We start from the raw sequence: 18,670 nt of genomic DNA, 5'->3' as shown, positions 1-18,670 counted from the left end.
CTTATTTCCTAATAGTCAACCACAGAGGGTGTTGTTTTATTTCTATTGTTTGAGAGACAAAAGCATCAATATACATTTTCATCAACAGAAAGAGTATTTTAAACTTCTGTGGAATTGTACAAGGAGTAAAGGTTTAAATATGCAGACAGTGATTTGATCCATCCATGTAATGAATAAAACAAATGTTTCCATCTCCATTTAACCAGAGACAGCTCAAAAGCTAACTTCTTCTTCTTCTTCTTCTTCTTTGAGGTTTATTGGCGGTTAGCAAACCAACTATACGTGCATTACCGCCATCAACTGGACTGGACTGTGAATGAGAGATTAAGCAAGAACAAAACGAACAAAATAAAACCAAAATCAGATCAAAACAAAAGAAATAAAAAGCTAACTTCTACCTGAGGCTTTAGGCATATTGCACACAAAGAGACAAGCAGTTCCGTGTTTTGTACACAGGAGGGCGCTGGCGTAGTTAGTAGCCCGGTATCAACCACCGAGTGAAGCTGAAACAGAAGAAGAAGAAGCGGTGGGAAATTTGACAGTGCGCGAAACATTTGTTCACGCTGATAAACTGCATAAATGCCAAAGAGACATTAAATGACCATTTTCAAAGGTTAAGAAGACATGGACCGATACGTGCTGGTCACATCTTTGTGCCAAACAAACGAAGAGCTCACGGAAGACCCCAAGTGTAAGTTTTAGCTCCTGTTTGTTGCAGGTTTGGGAGTCACTCGGCTAATATTGATTATGCTAAACCAGTTTTAGTAAAGTAAGGGTACACGTTCACAAACCTAAGGTATGTCTACTGGGAAAGCTGATAGATATAAACTTATATGAGTTATCAGTCTTTCTTCTTGTTAGTTTGTTTTAAGAGATTTAAACTTTTGTCAAAGTTAACCATTGGCTTTCTCAACTGTCCTTGTCATTTTAAAGTCATGAGCCGTGTTAATGTGTGCTTAAAGTTGGAGAAAGACACGGTTTTATTTATATCTCAGTCTGACTTTATGAGTTTACAACGGGCTGACCGTTGCTAATCCAGGACGTGTATGAATGTGTTTTTCTATGACCCTGATTGTTATGAAGCCCTGACAGCTGTAGTCGTTCACAGGTCTGGAGCCAGTAAAGCAGATTTATAACAGACTTGTGGACATCGCAAAACAGGAATCAGAAAGAGGACTCTCCCTGTTTCCAGGTACAGTTACTTTGTCACTGAAGGCACCATCGCCCCATTCATTAATGAATTCATTCATTTATTTATTAATTCAATCTTTATTTAATCACGAGATGCAATTGAGAGCATGCTCTCATTTACTGTGATGTCAAGAGTTCATAAAACAGCAATTGCAAGACAATAAGTAAGCAAGGAGAAAAAAAAACAAAGAAACAAAACAACATATAGAGACTTAAGAATAAGTGGAGCACAGTTTAAAAGCAATTACAAACATGTACATAGTGGTTCCTTATTATTCTTCCTCTGTCCTAGCATGTTCTCTGAGTGGCAGTCCATCAGCTCAGAAGTGGTACTTTGCTCTACAGGCCTGTCATGGAGCAACACAGGTGAGACATTCGTCAATTTCAAGAAAGTTTGTGGTAGTAATGAATGTCTTCTAAACCTGAAAAATAGTGTCTGTAAAAGGATGAAAAAAAGGTGAACCATGAAATAAAATGCAGAAAAACTGAACCAGTTTAACCTATACAGACAGCTCCTGTTATAAAAGTCTAATGTTATTGAAAAACAGACCCAGATAATCACCTTATGTTTCTTTAATTATTCCACTTTTCCCAACTAAAAGTAATTCTGATCAGTCATCTTCGGATAGCCTTGTCCTTTTATCAATGTTTTGAATAGATGAATAAAAGTACAAAACATATACACCTCTTTAGTATCGTCATAATGTGCAGATGATATCTGTACCCCACCCTTAGGTGTTAGCATTTTCTCTTGTTTGTGTGATCTCTCAAAGCAAAGTAATACTGAGGTCAGTGAGAGATAATGTGAAATTTAAAAGGAGGGATGCAGTTGATGCTTCACAGTCTAATTTCCTGTTTTTTAGTTTTGCTGTCTGGACTGGGAAGAAGTGGGAACAGCTCAACATATAACTGACAGTGAGGAGGAGTTGCCATCTGCTTTGGAGTCATGTCTCAGTTTTCTGAGTAATCAGGAGTCACAAGAGCAGCCAGCACTTACAGAGTGAGTGATCATATTTTCTTTTTTTTATATGGCAAATACAGAATCTTGCTGCATGGTGTTTCAGCATATTATAGAAGTGGGAGAAAATACAAAAAAATGATAAATCAGTTTTTTGTTTGACTCTGTTTAATTCAAATTCTTCATTTCAGTCTTTGTTTATAAAGTGTATTTCCTCTCTGACTCACTTAATATGCATTTTATGGGAAAAATATGGCTCCTGATAAAGCCCGTAGACATTATCATCATCAATTAATCTTTTCACATAGTCTGGTATTAAAAAAGCAAACTAAAAATCTCAAAAATTGTAAATATCAAAGAATCACAATTTAAATTAAATCGGCACCCCAAATTTGAAATAGAATTGCGAGAATAGCATATTGCCTCAGCCCTAGTTTGTATCTAATGTGAGTTTCCAAAAAGTTGATGTGGTGTTTAATATCAAACAGTCATCAACAAGTTTTTCCCTCCAAACAGGTGAAATTAAAACAAAGGTTCGGAACTTATTCTTTGGTGATACTATCCCTTTTGAATTGATTTTGAGATATTTTTGGTAGTGTACGGTTAGGGAAAAAATGAAGAAGGATGGAAGAAGATAATGATAAGAATATAACATAAGCCCTATTTGCATGAGGTTAGTTTCACCTGGAGATCGCTGATAATGTTTAATAATTGCAGAGATCTTTGTTTTTAATCCTGTGCACATCATCTGTGTCTGTCATTTGTAAAGTAAAAACTCCAGGGCAAATCACCTACCATATTTCGAGACACACATGGGTCCTCTATTTAAATATGATTTAAAATCTCTCTCTGCATGCAACAGGTTAGCACTGACTGTTCGGGGCACATCATATTAATGATCAAACTTAAATTATGTTGTTGGGGGAAAAAAGCAGTGCTTTTATCCATTTTATTCCTCCTTAATGTAGACTATTAGACATTTATGGTGAGTCAGCTTTTGTCCAATAGCTGTTCTGTAAGGCCAGAAATCTAGAGATTTAGATGTGGAGAAAGGATGAAAATCATTGCTGCAGACTAGTGCTGCACGATTTGGGGAAAAGGTGCGATTTGCGATTAGGTGGACAATATTGCGATTGCGATTGTGCTTGCGATTTAATAAAAAAAGTTGTGTCATGATGAGTCTACAGACTTGCTTGGTTATCATGGAGAAAAATCTGAATTGCATGTGCTGACATTGCGATTGCGATTGCGATATCCTCTTTTGCGATTACGTAATTGCGTGTGCTGACATTGCGATTGCGATTGCGATAATCGTGCAGCTCTACTGCAGACTGGGGAGTATTATAGTCCTAAGAGAATCAAAGTCTCTGTTGTGATAAATTACCTAGTTGATTGGTTCTGTTCTTACTGTCTCTACTCAACAGGCTGTTGGAGGAGGCTGCAGAAGGGCTTCACATGTTGACAGACAAGCTGCCACCCCCAGGTAACCATAGCTGCAGTTTTTTAGAGAAAGAAACAGTTTTCTCTCAATCAGGCAGTTTGGATTTTAATTCCAGCTTAGAAGGTCCAAATGCTTAAGTGTCCTGGGGCAAGACACTGATCCCAAAACTGCTCTCATTTGCATAGCCAGCTGCACTTGTATATGTTTAGTCAGGATAAGCTGATACTGCTGGGCCCTTTAAATAGCATCCTCTGTCATCAGTATGAATGGATGTATAAATGGGATGTGAATGGGATGATGTGACAAGTTCTGTAAAAGAGCTTCAAGTGGTCAGGAGTTGAGGAAAAACTTTTTCCTACAACTTCTTCATCTTGTCACTTTCTAGCTGTCATTCCTTATAATATCGACTGCATACCCTTGAGAATGTTAGTATCTTGAAACTTTTCATTTAAAAAAAAAAGGGAAATGTACCCAATTAGTTTCAAAGCACAGTTATTCTATCCATGATGTTTTATCCAAAGCCCCTTCACGTAGCTCTTCTCAGATGATTTGGGGTGTTATGAATGTCTCTATAGGACAGCTTAAGCTCAGCAGTTTTCTCTATCTTGTTTTAATGAGGAAAAAAACAAAGGTCTTGTTTACTGATAGGGCAACAGAGCAAGAAGTGCGTTCACTGCAAGAAACAATGTCTCAAGTCTGAGGATCGTCTTTGCCTAAAGCTGCCAGTAATGAGGAATTAAAACCTGTTTACCTAAGCCAAACTTCTCAGCCGTATGACAAGGAGCCAGTCCAGATTCATGTAATTACATTTCGAAAATCTGCCTGCTGCTGCAGCCTTGTTTAAAAGGTTGCCTGGTGTACTTCAAACATATGCACTCACCACTGGGAAGATGGGATACTCCTGCTCCAACTGCTTCTCTGCAAGTCAGCCTCCTGAAGCGATATTGCACTTAAAGAGAATTTCTTTGCTCACCTCCTCCACAGGAGTTCAGGAGCGGTCACCCTCCATCTGTAGCTGCCCTGAGGACCTAGAGTCAGTTCTAGCTTCCTACTTCACTTGCAAAGATCTTGGTTTTTATTATCGGGCACAGGCAATACTTTCTCTATTTTACAAGAGCCAGTGTCAGTGGAGCAGTACCAGCTGAGCTCATCGGCCTCTGGTGAAGATGAGGGATGTGCACTTGAAAATTGAGGAAGAAAGAAATTTTCTAATGAATTCTTCTCTGATTCGTCCCATTTTTGTCCCCCCTCAGGTAAAGCTTTGCTGGATGTGCTGGTGCTGGGCTCTTCAGAGCAATCACCCTCTATAACAGACCTGCTGCCTCTGATGGGAGCGCTGAAACACATGTCCTGCTGGCATGCTGCAAAGATCACTGTCGTCACACAGCACTCCACTGGGTGAGGAGTTAAAAAAAATACACATGCATTTCATAATGACAAAACAAATGATGAACACAAACAGAATCCAATGAAACATGCAATCTGCAATCCAGTACTGAAACTCTCTACTAACAATTACACTGAGACTCTGTTATGATCACTGTTTTCTCAGGACTTAGTGCAGTCACAGGGTTTGAAGTAAGTACATGAATACTAACACAGATTTGGTAGTTTATTGTGTTATCCAAAGTATTAAATCAGATGAAAGGGATCTTAAAAATCTGGATAATGTATATTATTGTATGAGATACTTGACAGACCAAGATTTGACATACTCCCAGTTCTCCACTAGGGGGTCTTAAAAGAGTGAATATGAGCATGTACAGGCTTAGGTCAATGGCTGAAAAGCTTAACAGCAGAAGCTTTACTGAACAGATGCATCAGATTCAGAACTTTACATTTCTGTGGGGGTTGTCTAAGAATGAAGTTCACAATTAATCTTTAGTTTTGATTCATATAGTCAAAAAATAAGATAAAAGTCAAATGCGATTTTTTTTTCTCACCAAGGTGGCAGAAAACAGCGTCTTACCTCAGTGCTGGTCTGGTTGAGCCTTCCAACCTTGATGCTTGTATCAATCCCAGAGAACTCTGGAGGGGCGGCCTGGTTGTCAGAGAGAAGAAGGTAAAGACCGCAGAAAATCTGAGCAAGCGTGCGGAAGAAAACATTCTGGAAACAGTACTTTTTGCATAATTTATTTAAGTTTGTGTTCTCTGTTCAGACAGTCAAAGGAGTTTGAGAAAACTTAAGCTTGTCTGTACCGGTACAATGCAGTGCAGAGGAGCATCCTGGCAGAGTGGGTTTGTGTTCAGAACACCAGGGGAGAGGGTGTTGGTGATACAGGACTCTGTGGTAACAAACAGAAAAGCTTATTAAAGAGGAGAGGATGAAAAAAATGTAGAAAAGTTTGTGGGTATGTGTGTAAACAAAATATTTCTGCCTCAGCATAAAAGCGTTCAGAAAAATGAGCACCAGAATAAAAGCTGGATTTTGCTCTCTGGAAAAGATAGATTTGTCTGCAGCAGTTTTTTTTTGTACTTTCATGCATCAAGGTGTACTTTTGAAAGTGATGGTGCAGTTGCTCATTTAAAAGTGACAAAGAAAGGGGTTTATGCAAGGTACGAGCTGTTGAGGGTTTTTTGTGTGTCTTATTATTTCTGTGTCTCAGTTTCTGTTTGTGAGGCAGAGTGCATGAGAAAATGCTGCCTCCTTTTGAACTTGCCTGCATACTTGCCCCAGGCTTTTATTGTGAGCAGTGCAGGTTGTAGGCTGTAGCACACAGCTAGCACAGTTCATGAATAACCCTCAGAAACAGAGGCTAATCATGGGCCAGGCTACGCTGTATAAAACACAAGACCAAAGGGTAATTTTCATATAACTTCTTGTAAATTGATTCAATTTTTAAAAAATGATTCAGTCTGAGCTGGTGGCTAAGATCAAGGGTATCACTAAAAGTCTTAGAGAGGTCATGGGAAACAGCTCCGCCTTGCTGGCATTGCCCTGAAAAGGTCAAGTTGGACCTCCTTGGCACAGCCCTGCTCTGACTCAACAAAAATTGATTTTTGGTCAGGATCTAAGGGAGGACAAGTGTTAGAGAATGCCTCTGGGCAGGTTCAGTCAGTATTTAAAGAATAATGCTGCTGTTACTGAAATCCAGACCCATGGTTAATCTTTGATCTTTTATGAATTTCACATTTTTAATTACAACAAGACAGGAATAATACTTTAGACAAATGAATATAATTTCTTTTTTTTTCTTCAAAACTGATTTGACTTGATGTCTACAATATGCATTTATACATTTTCTTGTGAACCCTTTAATGTAATGTAATAACACTTGAAGCACATCTGGCCTACTTTGAAAGGGAAAAAAGAAAACCCTCACTTATACCCTTTAAAAAAATATGACATGTAATACGAGATAACTTCAACCAGCCATCAGGGCTTTGTCAACCTTTTTTTTGTGGAGGGACTGACAAGCCAGGAAAGAACAGTCTCTGAGACATCACATCAATTCACCCCATGACCCAAAGTAGGAATGTGTGTGCTTTTGACATTATGATAAAAACAGCATCACCATCACTTGTCAGCACCAGACCTCCGAGTCATATCGTCACATGTTGTGTCTAAGCTGTTGCACTCCCAATGGCCACTGGCTGGGGCTATAAGTCGGGTTAACTCTTAAGGCCATAATACTATAAAGCTGGATGTAAACAAGCAAGGATAACAGTGGCTTCTTGTAGTGTGGCATGGTTTGGCAGTATTTTGATCGAGCAAAATGAAGATACAGCTTGATGAAGGCTGTGTCTGATTAAACTGGTATATAACAATTTAAATGGGGCATTGTGTATTAGCACAGGTATTGGAGGTTATCCTGCCCATAGGACTGAAAACATTAGCCACACATTTTCCATTAATTGCTTGCAAATTCTGTGTTCATATGTTTAAGTTGTCTTTTAATTGGATTTACGTTTAGAATTGAAAAATTTATTTTTATTATAAATAATCGGTCCCTTCTAAACATCTGTTTCAAGGACTAATTTTTCTTAAAAGTTTTATTCTCTTCCAGATAAATGCTTGTCCCATATCTCTACGCTGAGTGTTTTTCAGTGGGGGTTTTCTCTGACTTACATAGTTTCAGGCACAACAGATCATAAAACTGTTTTTTATTTGTTTTGTTATTTTTGTTTGTTTGTTTCCTTTTTTTTTTCAAACAAAATTGATGGAAGTCATGCCAAAACATATTCATCCATTATTTTTTGAAAGGGAAGTTTGACATTACATGTAGTTGTTATGTCCGACTGGCCGAGCAGTGTACTTTATTACCTGGCTTCCTGCAGCTTTCACACCTTCCAGTATCAGTGTGAGTAGGCTGAGGTGAGCTGACAGCATTTTTCAGTTGCCACTCTGGAGATTACTTCACACCCACTTGTACTTCTTCCTCATTAAGCAGGAACTCTGGCAGGAGCAGCAGTTTTCTGTCTCTGGATAGAATTGGCCAATTTTGTGCTATTCTTCTCCAGCAATCTGTTTCGCTGCAGTTTCCCTTTATGTCTCATACTGTTGGGATTTTTAAATTGGCTGAGGATTTCAACTGCCTTCTACACACTGAGCAGGCCGTATCAAAAAATAAGTTTCATCTTCAGAATACAAAAAGTTTCTGAAGAATATCATATTGTGATTTTTTTCACTGTTTTTTTTTCTTGGATATGATTTTCTTTAGAACTACACAGGCTTAACTTGAGGCCTAGTAGATGTGTATGTGTCCCAATGCCATTTGAATAATACTGATATTCATTTGATGTAAGGACACATCAATACAGATATAAGTCCTAATGCCGATACCAGATCCAATACCAGATCCAATCTGATCCAATACCAGTATTAAACCATCATCTCTATTCTTTTATATGAAGATGAGGTAGAGAATGATGCTTCTCAGGCTTTTTCAAACTTGACTTGAATGGATGAGCCTAACCTCTGCCCAATGGATCAGCTCTTTGCTGCCTATATATAATGAAAGGCATAGAGGTGCTTGTCATTTAGTAACTGGATAATACATTACCCATAAATTAACCTTCTCTCTTTGATGAATTTTGACGCTCTTCTGCAGTTACAAAAATTTAGTTGAATGGTAAAGTTTTCATCACAATGTTTACCAAAAAACCTAGACAATCAAACCTGAAACTTTCATTGGGGTTTTCAGTTTTGGCCTCTGAACTGAAGTTTCAGCAGCACTACAATCGAAGCATTTATATGATTATCCAAGTCAACCTGTGAAGCTGCCATGCTCTTGACAAAAATGACCTAGATTTTTTTCAGGATTTTTTTCTATTGAAGGGAGCTGGCTCCAGCAGTCATCCAGTAAAAGCTTCACAGTGGGGAGCGTCAGAACAAAGGAGAACCCCTAAAGGAATAAATGTCTGAGAACAACCAACACTTTACTGGGTTCCATATACAGCATGTCAGCACGTGTACCCTTAACTTCACAGCCATGTGACTAAGCAGACCATGTCAGATTTTGATTAAGAATAAACACTTAATCTCTGCACAATTGTCTGTAATAGCACAGCAGGTGACGTTAGGCCTGTACAGACAGAGAGATTGTTTGTAATTCATATGAAAAGTAAAGTCACCTGCTGCTTGTAACTTTCCCCTTTGTGGCATTTATTTATTTAGTCTTTTATTTCTTTTTTTTTGTTACAGTATTTGTCAGAGCTCCGTTTCGATGGCTTTTCTCTGCACTCTCCAGTGAATCAGATGTCTCCCTCCAGCCTCCTGCAGGTGTCACACACCAGGACAGACCACAAACTACAGTCTGAGGTGAGTCCTGGGCTTTTGACATCACATTACAACCCAAACCCTCCTCATAAAGTCAGCTCAAACATGAGGTGACCATTTAGCCTTCCAAGGGTGCGATGATTCAGGGGGGCTGGCTCCTTGATCTTTAGAGGGTAGACCCAAATGTGGCTTTAAGGTAAACCTGCTAAAAAGAGTAGGTGACTATTTGTCACCCCTTTTTCGTCGTGTCTGTTCAACTCGCCCCCTGTTCTCTCTGACTGAGATACTCACTTACAGTCAAACACACGATGTGGGATGAAGAGTTAAGATATCTGAACATTTCCTTCCTGGTTGTTAAACACAAAACACACGCTCTCTTAGTATTTCAAATCTGTGACATGTGTCAGAAGTTAGACAGACAGATGGCAATTATGCGGAAAAGAGAAATGGTAGTCACAAGCTGAGCAGTAGGAAGATGACGCATATCAAGAGTATGTTGAAATTTAGAATCAAAATACAAAACTTAAAAAAATATATGAAATACTTAAAAAGACAAAGAAAGCTACTAGCAGTCTGTAACACAGATTGGGCGCTTGTTATAAATTAAGTTGCATCTCTAACAAGACCAAAAAACAATCACACACAGCTTGGGGTAAAAAGAGGTGGACAGTTAGATTCCAAAAAGGCCTCTTGATAATAGCCAACTCTGGTGATCCCTGTTGGATTTATATCATGCACACTATCTATAGTGTCACACTATTTTGTGAACATCATTTAATTGTAGTTTACATGAAAACTCCCCAGAACCTGATAGTAAGTTCAACTATAAAACAAAAACAAATTGTCCTACTTGAAAGATTTATTTTTAGTCTACTTAAAACAACCAATAAATTTGCATCTACACTTAAAGCTCAGAAGCGGTCTAAAAGCTAGCCAGCCTCAGTATGAAGATGTTCCTGCTCTGAACATCTCAAAAGAATCCTGCATTGATTTAATGTTTCTCCTGAAGGGGAAACGTCAGTTTGTTGGCAGAAAAAAAAATCCATCACATATTCAAGGTGTGAGTAGAGATTCAGAGGTCTGTAACCTGGCTAAGTCATAACTGCAACTCGTTTAACTTTTCCTAATACCTCAGGCGGCTGAATGTTTGAGTATTATTGGCAGACAATTGCATTGTTGTTTAGAAAGTCCAACTGTTCCCCTCATTAGCTCTTGATTTTTTCCTTTCTGGCAAAGATTTTTTCTCAAACATGCCAGCATTTTCTCCACAGTAGCAACACAATCTTCTGCCAGAGAGCTCCAGGCCTTGCACTCCATCCAAATGTTGTCAATAAGGAAGTCTTATTTCAAAAACTGCAGTGTTTTTGAGCTGGTTTTTACCTACAGCCTAAAAGAAGAAAATGATGAAATCATTCGTGTGTGTCCATGTTCTTAAACTAGAGGGCGGGTTTTGATTGACAGGATGTAGAGTCCATAATGACTGCTTTTTCGGTTAGGGTAGAGCTGTTCCCTTTAATCCCAGTTCAGCCTACGTCTGGCCTCCAAGCTGAAGAGTCAAAGTAACTCCATGCACTCCCATCTCCTAATGATTTCTGGTGCCTGGAAGGAGATGAGTTTAAAGGACTGAGGTCCAGACTATCTTTTGGATCATGCTGAAGAACCACAGGGACAGAAGGACCACCAGTCAGTAAAATCACATGCATTTCATTCTGTAAATGATTTCTTATGTGTTTAACTAGTATTTTGATTATTTGCCATTAAGCTTTTTTATATGTGTTATCCATAGATGAATACCCACAACAGAGGTCTATGTATAAGCACCATTCACACTAATTTACTAATTTAACCCCAACTAGACTTTGGTTTAATGGCCTGTATCTACAGAAACAATGTTAGTCAGTTTTCTGGTACGTTTAAATGTGTCTGCACTTCTTTTTTATCTCACAACAAAACTCTTAAATTTCAGTGACAGAAGTGATGGCTCAGAATATGCTGGTCTTAACACAGACAGTTTTACCATTTCGATAGATATGAATTGCTGATATTTTAGGCCTTTGATAGAAGATTTAGCTCAGGGTTACATGAAAAAGAACAGCTTAAAATCCTTGCATAACTGAAGCTGAAACACTGACGGCTTTTAGCCCCATTCACGGCATTTTTGTAATGAACTCTTCAACTCTTCACAATAACTTGAACACTATCAGACGTGTTTCAAAGATTGAGTGTTTTGAGTATTGTTCACTGACCTATTATTCATTGAGCTTACAGCTTCAGCACTAAATACTGCAGATATTTCTGTTCGTTGAAGAATTCTGAGAAGCATTTAAATGGTTCCTGTCCTCTATTGAATAGCCACTGCAAAGGCCATCAACTCATATGAACCCTATATTTAGAGAACACTTCTCTTTGAGAACACAACATTAAAGCCAGAGAAATCATTAGAGCTATTATACGCTACAGCAGCAAGCTGTGTTCTTGTATAACAGTCTAAAAATGAGACATGCTCTTTTGTAACACTTTGTGTAGTGTAGTTCTTTAATGAGTTTCTGTATGAAGATCAATATTAAAAAGTTTTACACACGTGCACCCTTACTTTCTTCACTGAAATTAAGCATTAACGTTAAAGGCAGTCAATGTGAAGAATATCTGTAGTCAAATTAATTAAAACCAGAATAAAAGTTTTTCAGCTTACAGCATTAAAAAAAAAAGATTGATTTGTGTTTGTTGTCTACTCGGAGCATATGCTTACTGGCCACTTTATTGGATACATTTGTTTAATCCAAAATTAAGCCATTCAGCCAAAGACATGTTAACAACCTGCTGATGTTTAAATCAAACATCACAATGAAGAAGAAAAAGAGTAAAATGATTTTGAAGGTAGCATGGTTGTGAGTGCTGGGCTGGTCTAAGTATTTCACAAACTGCTGATCTATTGGGATTTCCACACAAGTACATCTAGGATTTTCAGAGTGTGGTCCAAAAAGAGAAAATACTCAGTGGGCAGCAGTTTTCTGGGACAAAATGTCTTGTTGATTCCAAAGGTCAGAAGAGAATGCACAGCCTGGTCAGAGATGATAGAAAGGCAACAGTAACTCAAATAACCTCTCATTACAACCAATGTATGCAGAGGATTATCTCGGAACTGACAACACGTCCAACCTTGAAGCAGATAGAATAGAATAGAATAGAATAGAATAGAATAGAATAGAATAGAATAGAATAGAATAGAATAGAATGGAATGGAAAACACTTTATACATCCCAGAAGAGAAATTCAGGAGAAGTCACAGCAGCAATTAAGAAAACAAAAGTAAGAAAGTGTATAGAAAGTGCAAAAAGGTCCTTAACAAAATAGATGATGACAGCTTGTCCATTATTCTCCAGTTCAGCCAGCCTCCACCTTCACAGGGTCCAGGACTGAGCTTCTTAAGCAGTCTGTTCAGTCTCTGTCTCCTGTATCCTGTCCTCTCACAGCAGGTGAAGTTCTTCCAATGTTGTGTTGGTGTCTGGTATTAGCTCCATTAGCTATGTCTGTGAATAGCATGATGCTACTCTGCCCTCTGGTATTCCCTCTGTTGCGTGTCCATCTTATTGGAGAGAGACCTTACGTTCCCAATAACGATGGATGGACAGACAGGTAGGGCTGGACAATTAGTTGGATTTTAATCGTGATTTCAATTTTGCCATCTGACAATCATAAAAACAATATAATCGAAGAAAAACAATTAATATGCCACACAGTGTAGATGTATGCCAGTTCCTGTGCTTCATAGCTCTTCTGTGTTCCATGTGCAGCCACAGCCAGTGTGTGTGACTTATGTGTATCAATAATACTTTATGTGCCACTTGCTGGTTCTTTAAAGTTGTGTTTAAATCAGTACTGAAGTTTTTGAATAAATGAATAATTGTGTTATTTAATTGTGATTTCAATATCACTTAAAATGATCGGGATTCTTATTTTTACCATAATCGCCCAGCCCCACAGACAGGTCGATATCGTCACTTCTTAGCTCACACCTGAGTGCCAACATGTCATCTTCACCTCCTTCTCTTCACTTTGTGGGAAAAACATCAGGCCTTACACCAGTTAGCATTGACATGCTACAGGCTGCTAACAGCTGATTTCACATGTAACCATCTTTTCACATGGTTACATGTAGGATCTACAGACAAACACAGGAGCAAAATTAGTAATAATATCACTGAAGACACTCAAAGTTTGGTGTCTATGACCAACAAATGAGCCATACAAAGTAATGATCCACTCCAAATACAAAGATTACGATAAAAAGACAAAAAAATTACAAGGGACAAAGGAGACGGAGCTGCTGCAACAGGCAGCCATAACCAACAGGGTGGTGCTTAGCAAGATGAGCTACAGCAGCAGAAGACCACTCGGGATGACTCTCCTGTCAGCTAACAGGAAACTACAATTCACACAGGCTCAGTAGAAGTTTAGAAAACGTTGCCTGGTCTGATGAGTCTGGATTTCTGCTCCCACATTCAGCCTACCTGAGTATTGTTGCTGACTATGTCCATCCCTTCATGACCTCAGTGTACCCATCTTCTGATTGCTACTTCCAGCAGGATAAGGCTCCGTGTCACAACGCTCAAATCATCTCAGATTGGTTTCTTGAACATGACAATGAGTTCACTGTACTCAGATGGCCTCCACAGTCACCAGATCTCAATCCAATAGAGCACCTTTGGGATGTGGTGGAATGGGAGGTTCTCTTCATAGATGTGCAGATGACAGACAAATCTGCAGCATGGACCAAACTCTCTGAGGAATGTTTCCAGCACCTTGTTGAATTTATGCCACAAAGAATCAAGGCAGTTTTGAAGGTAAAAGGGTCCAACTTGGTACTAGCAAGGTATACCTAATGAAATGGCCAGTGAGTGTACATATCTTACAGCTCATAATATGTTTGTGATGCTTTGGTTTTTCATTTCTCTCAGGTGTGTTCTATAGTAAAATTGTATGTGTATATGTGTGAGATGATACAAGCCCTAATACGCCTTTGGAGATATGGACTCTAAGTTTTTTTATTTGTGTTGTGTCATGTGGTGTTGTGTTGGAGTGTAATCTTATGAGAACTGTCTATAAGGAAGCAACTGGCAGTGATTGTCGTGGTGAATATTTAATAAACAACTCTTGAGGACAACAAAGCTATCACATTGGCTCACCACTGGGGTAAATGACTATAGATACCTTACACTGGAGTATTATTTGCAGTCTAAACTTTGATCCGTTGCATGAACTTAAAAAGCAAAGGTAATAGGTAGAGTCACCTTTTTAGGTCAGTGCACATAAGAAAAAGAAAGATTTGTGCATGGTGGATAAGAGATTAGTCAGATTTGGATCCACCATTTTTATCCATGTTTAAGTCAAGATTGCAGTGGCACCAATTTCACCAATAAATGCTTAAATAATCATCTAATTAGCATATAAACCTGTTTTATAGCTGTACAACTTGCTAAATCTGGATCAAATTTTAGAAAAAAAAAGTTTTTAGTCACAGAAATTGGTGACACCATTTTTTAGGGTGAATAATATTCCCAATAAAATAATAAAAGTTCAAGCATTCACACTGTCAGCTTTCGAAAATTGGGGTTCAATTTTTATTCAAGCAATTCAAATTGTCAAAAATTCATAATGGTGTTCACACAATGCCCCCAAAAAGTGGCATGGACACATGTCTATTATGCACTCACCCACCAAATTTTAAAGTTAATGGAGGACATTTCTCTGAATAGTATTGTAGCAGTCACCTTTATGGTTCTTAAAACTTTCATTCTCAGGGAGCTGTGCCTGTGAACAGTTTGTTATTAGTGGTGCATGTTCCTCCTGCTGCCCTGCAGCATTTGTTGACATTTAAGATGTTTTTTTTTTTTTTTTTTTTAATAAAAAGCACCTCAACTCTGTCGAGAATCGGCTTCTCATGACACTCTCCGTCTGGGATTGTAAAATCCAAAAATATGCATTAGGCTGCTGCTTTTTCCTCATTCCCTTATCCCGCAGTAACAACCATCCACCCATCTCTCCCCACTGAGAACATCCTCTGTTTTGTTTTTCTTCACTAAAATTTCAAAAATGTAGTACTTGTTAATGTGTGACCTTTAGGGTAACACAGAAATGTCCTCTAATGTCATGTTGGCTGGAATTTAAGTGTGTAGATAAAAAAATTAATAAATGAATAAATGTTTCCATGGAAGAAAAAGCTTTGTGTATTCATACTTTGAAACAGCGTGAAGTTCTTTCACGGCAGGACAGTTTCACTCTGTAACATTACAATAAGCTGCTAATGTGCTGCAACTTTTTGCTGAGCAGTGTGTAGCCATTGAGAGGAAGAACACACACGAATTATGGCAATCCCAGTGTAAGACGTGAGTAGGGATTACAAGTTGTAATGTCAAAAAACAATTAATCACATGTTGAACATTCTGTGAAAACACACCCAACCTATTTTAACCACAGCATTTAAACTACCGGGGTCCAACAAGATGGTTCAATATTGAAGAACGTCCTGGTCTGTGTGAATCAGCTCCTCTGTCCCCTGCATTAGTAGTGGCATGGATGGGAGAGGACCAAGCTGTCAAAAATGCTGTTGAAATCCATCCCAAATCATTTAAATCTTCAGCCACTCTATCTATACTTTACCAGAAGTAGGTCATTCTTAGTTCCAGATCAATAATGCATGAGGTTGAGATTTCAGGCTCTCCTTGGTATTCTTGTAATTTTCTGTATATGCAAATGACCTATTTCCATGATGTGACTTTTTATTAATATATTATTGATTTTTTCTCGGAGCAGAATGAGCTCATTAGGTAAGTAGGACAGCTACAGACTGGGGTAGTGTAGGCCTTTTTAAAATTGTGACTTAAATACTAAATTTAAGTGTGAGAATGCAATAGAGTCCTTTGGGTATTTTGTGTGTTTAGGTGGTTTGTTTTAATCAGTTCAATGGTGTAAGATTATTTGATAACTGATTAAACCCTTTTTCTCAAAGAAGCAGCTCAAACTAAATAAGATTTGTTTTGTTTTGTTTTGTAGGGGGCAATGTAAGGTAATGAACAGAAAATGTCACTATTAGATGCATTGTACCAGAGGTAGCTTCAAGCTGATTTACGCTCACGCTGGTTCCAGCTCCTCTAGCTTGTGGTTCTCCTGGCTTTTATTTATTTATTTATTTATTTTTATGTTTGAGCCTCTGAAACTTCATTGCCTTAGTGATGTGTTTCAGCAGAAAAAGGGCTTACTTTTGTCTGTTTCAGCCTCCTTGAACGCTTTAGCTATTATGATATATTACCTCGGCCAGAGTGTTATAACCGTAACTCTGTCACAGTTTGTTCCATTAGAAGAATTCCAATGGGATTGGAAACCTAGTAATTTGCACTTTCGAGTGATATATTTGCCATTACAGTCTTCACAGGTATGTGACATAGCCATGCAGAGCAAAATTATGGACATATCACAACAGTGCCATGAAAACCTACAAGTCCGTGAGGTTTTGCAGCACAGACTCTAAGCTGGGAAGCTGTGCTTTCTGACAATTTCTGTCTCAATGAGCTCCTAAAAAATGAATTTCATTTTTGTGTTTTTCTTCTTTTACACTGATATAACTTCCATGCCATGTGCATTTATCATTCACTTTTATTCAAAAACACAAGTTTATGTACCACTGGAAAAAGGGGCCAAAGCACTCAGACAAAGCACACCATTTTACAGCCATAATAACAAAAATGCCCAGACCATTTCAACCTCAAAAAGTTGTGAGGCAGTGCAAAATATAAATGAGGTGTGATAATGTGAAAAACTTTGGAGCCATATATTTACCGTAAAATGCAACAAAGACAGCATATCAATCATCAAATCAGGTAATGTCATTATGTTTGGAAAAATATGTTCTCTTTGAATCTGACAAAGCAACAATTGGTCATGTTTACCACTTATCACCTCCTCTTCTTGTTAGACTTTGTTTGAATAAATAAGGATAATTGCTGTAATTTTCAAAGTAATATATTTGTCCATACTTGCTTTATATTTTCGCAGCTCCTCAACAGTTGGAAGGGGGTCTCCTTTGTTATGTTTTATAATGGGACAGACATTTTCAGTAAAATAGTCCCTTTAAACCACAGGATACTTTTCTATTCTTCAGAGTTTAGAGTTCCAGCATGGAATCTGGGATGCATGAGAAACTGTGTTCACAGATGTTTTTCATAGTGTTACTAAGCCCATGCAGTGACGACCCGTGATCTTGTAGACAGTGGAAATCACAGACTCTTCTCAGTGTCATGTTGAGAATCATTTCTTCTTGATTGTTGCACTGTTTGCTGGTGTGTTCTTTTTCCTCGTTTTAACTCCGAAAAAACTCTGCCTCTCTGGCATGCTCTTTCTATGTCCTATCATGTTACTAACTTGTTGTGGGATTACTTATTTGAGATGTTTCACCTTTTTGTTCCTTCCCAAACATTTCCATTCTTTTGCTGCTGTTTTCATGACTTGAAAACTTGAAATTTGTTGGTGTGTGATCCAAAACAGGCATATCATTTTCTAAAGCAGTCAAATTCTGAGCTTCAAGATTTGGTTCGTTCTACTTTGACTGATTTGCTGTTAATGAACTGAGCTATTGTGCCTGCTATGACTCTCTTTAGTAGTTGGGATATGACATTAGGGAATCTGACCCTGTGGCAGACCATTTTTAAATAGAAGATATTATGAAAGTATTTTTCTTCTTTTCTTTCAATTGATTTTTCAATTTCCTTGTCTTCCACTCCCCCTACCCCCACCCCTGCCTCTGTCTTTTCATTTGCAGGTCTTCCATTATTATGCACCTGTCTTGGATCTGGTCCACTTGGTCGATCTGTCAGACCTGCCCAGCTTTCTATTCTCCACTACCCACTTTGAACTGTATCCTTTTTTCAGAGGCTTATGTGCTTCATGAGAACACGGGTCCCACAATAATTTCACAGTAATAAATGAGTCTTGATTCTCTTGATCCACTCTTGAAGGTTTATACTTTTGATATGATATCGGCCACTTAGTAAAATTCTTGTTAGATTCTGAATAAAGGTCAGTGCCACACATCGTAACCTTTATTCTCCACACCTGGTTGCTTACACCTCCTCCTCTCGGCAGATGTGTATTTTTCCTTCTCAGCCAAAAAACAGGAGCCAGTGCGGGAAGTCGGTGAAATCCAAACTTCTGTTGGAGCAGCTGAGGTCACTGCGTGGAAAGGTATTGACCTCTGATTGTTGCTTATGCCTGTAGAAATATTTCAGAAAAGATTAAATTTGAAGTTAATGTGCCTATTAAATTCACTGAGACTTAGTTTCCTGTGTACTCGACTTTTTGCAGAGAA

At 38.3% G+C, this 18,670-nt stretch overlaps 1 protein-coding gene across 1 annotated transcript in view; it reads left to right on the top strand.

Annotated features, from left to right (window-relative positions):
• The first annotated feature begins 458 nt into the window (after positions 1-458).
• Positions 459-18,670, top strand: part of mtbp (MDM2 binding protein) — a 36,434-nt gene continuing 18,222 nt past the window's right edge. The window contains exons 1-10 of the mRNA XM_074683541.1: positions 459-691; positions 1,109-1,192; positions 1,484-1,557; positions 2,055-2,191; positions 3,574-3,632; positions 4,844-4,988; positions 5,538-5,652; positions 9,235-9,351; positions 18,125-18,219; positions 18,480-18,546. Coding sequence (XP_074539642.1) covers positions 625-691; positions 1,109-1,192; positions 1,484-1,557; positions 2,055-2,191; positions 3,574-3,632; positions 4,844-4,988; positions 5,538-5,652; positions 9,235-9,351; positions 18,125-18,219; positions 18,480-18,546 — 960 coding nt within the window. The 5' untranslated portion in view covers positions 459-624. The remainder of the gene's footprint in view (positions 692-1,108; positions 1,193-1,483; positions 1,558-2,054; positions 2,192-3,573; positions 3,633-4,843; positions 4,989-5,537; positions 5,653-9,234; positions 9,352-18,124; positions 18,220-18,479; positions 18,547-18,670) is intronic.

This window comes from Halichoeres trimaculatus, unplaced genomic scaffold, assembly GCF_033239565.1.
Source record: "Halichoeres trimaculatus isolate MK-OKI-2021-1 unplaced genomic scaffold, fHalTri1.1 fHalTri1_scaffold_12, whole genome shotgun sequence".
Classification (NCBI taxonomy): domain Eukaryota; kingdom Metazoa; phylum Chordata; class Actinopteri; order Labriformes; family Labridae; genus Halichoeres; species Halichoeres trimaculatus.
This window is presented reverse-complemented; position numbering and strand designations above follow the sequence as displayed.